The following is a 4144-nucleotide window of genomic DNA, read 5'->3' as shown; positions in this document are numbered from 1 at the left end:
TTATGTGTTGTTTGATTATGAGAGAATAAAACCGAACCAAACAGTTTTCTAATTATATATCGATCTGTAAACAGTTTCCAAATTGCACACTTGGTGTTTGGTTACATGCACAAATGGCACAAATATCAAACATTTTTGTATCTGCTTTTCACAGGATATGGGTGCTGCAATCCCCACAGATATTTACACTATCAAAATTCATGGATTTGTTTACTTTGCATTTCAAGCAAGTCTTAATAAATGAAGTAAAAAGCTAAATCACTGAGGGAATAGTTTTGATTTGATTTAACACAGGAAGAGAAGACAACCATTATTAATAACATGTTATCTGAAATACAAAAATATCAAAGGACAAACATATCACAAATGCAATAAATACTGTAGACCTACAATATAGAAGAATCTTGCAGCACATTTCAGCTCGGTGATGGCAATACATTCAGAGTAGCAAAACAGACTTTGAGTTGTGAGGTGATTTTGTGAAATGCACTCTAGGTCCTGTCAGTCTATGCAGATAAGTAAAAATGGAAGACTGCTACTACCTACAGGCAGAGCTTTACACTGTATCAATAATGTTTTGTGATCAACCAGAATATCTGTAACACTGTCCAGTAGTCCAGTAGTAGTAGAGTTTAAAACCAATAGAAATGAGTTTAGGCCTACACACAGTGTAAACATACCATAATACTAATCAGCATGCACACACAAAAAACTATATCCGAACAAACAGAGTATTTATTGCTCTAACTGACATGCTCTGAAATACACAATCCTCAGTTGATTAAAGGTTGAGTTCAAAGTCATTGTTTTGGACACATGCTGACAGTTTCCAAAGATGGACACTGGACAGGGAGGGTTTCACAATGTCAGCCTGGCTCTACAACAACCAAAGCTGGTGTTTGAAGAAGAGAGTCCTATGCTGTTGCTCCGCACAGTCTTACAGTGATGCCTTGGCTGTCCTCTGGTCGGCCTGTCATCATAAATGGCCAGGTCTGTTGAAGCAAAAGACAGCAGGATTAGCAGTAAAGAAACACATCCAACACAGTGCATTGTGAGCTCAGTGTACAATTTGAATGATATTAAAGTATTTTCAATTTGTTGATGTTATTTGGTAAAAGTACACACTCATAAATTTCACTTGAATAAAAGTTGTTTTCGTAGCTCAACAAGTTATATCTTCATACCAGGTTGACTGGGTGCGCAAAGCTGTTCCCGAACCGGTCATCCTGCAGAAGCTGTCTCAGGTGAGAGATGTAGCTCGAGGCGAGTCGAAGCGTGTCCAATTTGGACAGTTTGGTGTCAGCTGGTACCCAGGGCAGGCTGGTTTTTAGTCTGGAGAACGCTTTGCTCAGCACTCTCATCCGCGCCCTCTCCCTGGCGTTGGCCGCGTTCCTCTGCGACTGCCGCGCTTCCTTGTGGTGCGTTTTGGAGAGTTTGCGCTCATGCTTGATCCTCTCCTCTACGCCGTCGTCCTCCAACTCCTCATCCGAATACCGGTTGGGATTGTAGCAGGTAATCTTCCGCGCGCTCCTCTCCAGAGAGGTGACGGCCTTCCTGTGGCATGTCTCATAGTCCTCAGCATCACTTGCAGCAGAGCCAGTGGACATGGCTGCTCCACCTGTGCCTTGGAGGCGGAGTGGCACTTTGGGGATAGCAGTGACTGAAAATGTAGATTCTCAGCTCAGCAGAGATTTGAGTAAACGACACGAGGTTGGACGTCAGCAGACTATGTACACTTTTAAATTCCCATTTGGTAACCCTGAGACTTATTTTCACCACCTGACAACGCTACAATGCCAACTGCTTGAGGTCAAATCTGAAAATTGCAGCTCTCTCTAAAACTGAAACATGCCTCCTTGCTTAGCTACCCCTCTAATTTAAGTGTCCTGGACTTGGCATCAGTACAGCGTTTTTTTTTCTTCTCCTCCCCTTTTTCTCCAAGCTACCATGACCTCAGTTAGACCACAACTCTGTCTCCTTGTGTATACTGTTAAAGAAATAAGTTGCTCATCTGCAGCCTGATAACAACATTAAACCATGTAAATGAATAGCTTATTATTGGTCAAATAAGGGGGAGGTGAAATGAAATTGCAAAATGACTCTAAGGATGTCAGATGATTGATTTTACCCAACAGAGATAATCCATCTGATATGTTGTATTAGAGGAAGGCATAACTCCCCTGATAATTATACACTGAACCCTTTGCAACAATTTGGAAATAAGATAATATTAAACATTTCCCAACTTTGTCGGTTCCACAGATGTATTTCGGTAATAGAAATGTCTTGAGGACCTTATCAAAAGTGCCTAATCCTTTGCTGGTTTCACAGAGGGATTGGGTTTCTGCAGATGGAGCAGCCTTTCACACGCAGCCTGCGTGCACCAGCCCCAGCTGTTATCGGTTCCCATGACATCTGGAGCGTTGGCATGACAAGGGTGTGGCAGAGGCGAGGAGGCCCCATCTTCATTCCCATAGTATTGCGAACATTCTTTTTTGACTGTGCATCTTGGCTATCTTTTGCATTTGTTTTGTGTCCTCCAAACTTTCGTACGAGCATCCACCTATAGAGATCAGACAGGGTAGCGCTTTAGTGTTGATTGAGATCAAGAACAGAGGGGAAAGAGAAGATTGATTGCTTTGTGCCTCTGAGGCTACAATATTGCAGAATGTTTTTGCAGTGATAATGCATGAAATGTTTCTGGGAAAGAAGTATTTGTTTTGCACCAAACTCCACACTTCAGACAGAATATCTGTTGTAGTATGTGAGATTTGCAAACATCACAAAGTAAAATACAGTTAGTATATTTCATACTGTATTCAAAAATGCAAGCCAAGGAAAACACTGGAAGGAGCGTGGAGGTGTGGGAGCACAATTTCTCTGAGTAAATGGAACGTTCTGTATTCGTAGAGTACTAACAGGAATCCCCTTTACTTTCTCAATATATTCCCAGAAAATCCCAGGTCCCTGTCAGCTATTACTTCACATAATATGTGTGAAATTTAGATTTTTTTTCATGACAATAGCAAGACTCTGCCAAGAATTACCTAACTGCAGCTGAGATGCATGCTTGATTTTGGTAGCAGGCCATGCCAGGATCACTAAACTACTGTACTCTGCACTGGGCTGCTGAATGCAGCACTGTACTCTTACAGTTCCCAGGATGGTGTGTAAATTATTCCAACATGCTGGCTCAAATCTCACATTATTAAACTGTTATATTCTGTCTTCCGAGGCTTGTTGTACTTGTTGGTTACCTCTTTATAATGATGTTCCATTTACATTTTTCAGTGTCAAAATGCAAGTCACTGTGATTTTTAAGTGTTCTGCGGTGTTCCACTGCTCAAATTTCCAAGAATGCTCCCTAATCCAAGGACACATTCACATTCTTCCCACAATCCCGCTCTTCCATGCACTTTTCACAAGAAGACCTGACATCAGCTGGACCTTGGAGGGATACTTAACTTATCCTTGGATGTGTCATGAGGTTGAGATATTAAGTTCCACTTGAGCTGCTGAGACAGTCAGAGCTTCAGGCAGGCTGCCATCTCATCCCCTGTCACTGCGTCCGTCCGTCTGACTGACACACTTGAAGGTGCAAACTAAGGGATTCTGCTGTTGGATTTACTCCTCATTTGATAAGCTGTCATAACACAAAAAAAGGTATTGGCTATGTGACACATATCTCAACCTGCTGCTTCATTCACTGTCAGGTTGGAAGAAAAAAACAAGCGTGCTCATTAGTCATTCTGTAGATGTAGTTTCTCATGTAAAAGCAGAAAATATTGTCTAAAACATGAGTGTAATTGATGGTTACATGGATATTGTATTTGCCCAGGGAATAATTAAATTCAAGGCCAACAGTAATAAATATCACTTAAAACTTGAGTTAAAGGGGGAGCTAGCATTTGTCTATCAGCAGAGACTTTCAGGGGTCTTGACCTGTATCGGGGCCCTGTGCTGGAGAAGCCGAGGGACAGGTGCAAGCTCATGATGTCAGAGGCCTCTCTCTGTTTCTCTCCCAACCCTCCTATGATTCCCATGATCCCCACTGAAGCATTAAGCTGGTGTGTGACACCAGTGAAGAAGGCAGTGCACAAATCAGAGGCAATAATCCATCAACCACTGTGACGTTTTGGAAGTA

The 4144-nt window shown here is 42.1% G+C and overlaps 1 protein-coding gene across 1 annotated transcript; it reads right to left on the bottom strand.

The window, feature by feature from the left end:
• LOC120552413 (musculin) lies at positions 1 to 1830 on the bottom strand. The gene is made up of 2 exons (XM_039790481.1): positions 1185 to 1830; positions 1 to 992 (listed from the first exon to the last, which is right to left on the bottom strand). Exons 1-2 carry the CDS (start codon positions 1605 to 1607, stop codon positions 915 to 917), a joined length of 501 nt encoding a protein of 166 aa, XP_039646415.1. The 5' UTR covers positions 1608 to 1830; the 3' UTR covers positions 1 to 914.
• Between the last annotated feature and the right edge of the window lie 2314 nt (positions 1831 to 4144).

This window comes from Perca fluviatilis, chromosome 22 (assembly GCF_010015445.1).
Source record: "Perca fluviatilis chromosome 22, GENO_Pfluv_1.0, whole genome shotgun sequence".
In the NCBI taxonomy this organism is placed as follows: Eukaryota; Metazoa; Chordata; class Actinopteri; order Perciformes; family Percidae; genus Perca; species Perca fluviatilis.
Note: the sequence above shows the minus strand (reverse complement) of the source record. Positions and strands in the feature narration are given on the sequence as shown.

Coding starts and splice junctions, on each gene's coding strand:
- LOC120552413 (XM_039790481.1), bottom strand. CDS start 1,607: ATGTCCACTGGCTCTGCTGCAAGTGATGCTGAGGACTATGAGACATGC. Junction 993..1,184: donor TTGCGCACCCAGTCAACCTG/GTATGAAGATAT, acceptor TTGCTTCAACAG/ACCTGGCCATTTATGATGAC.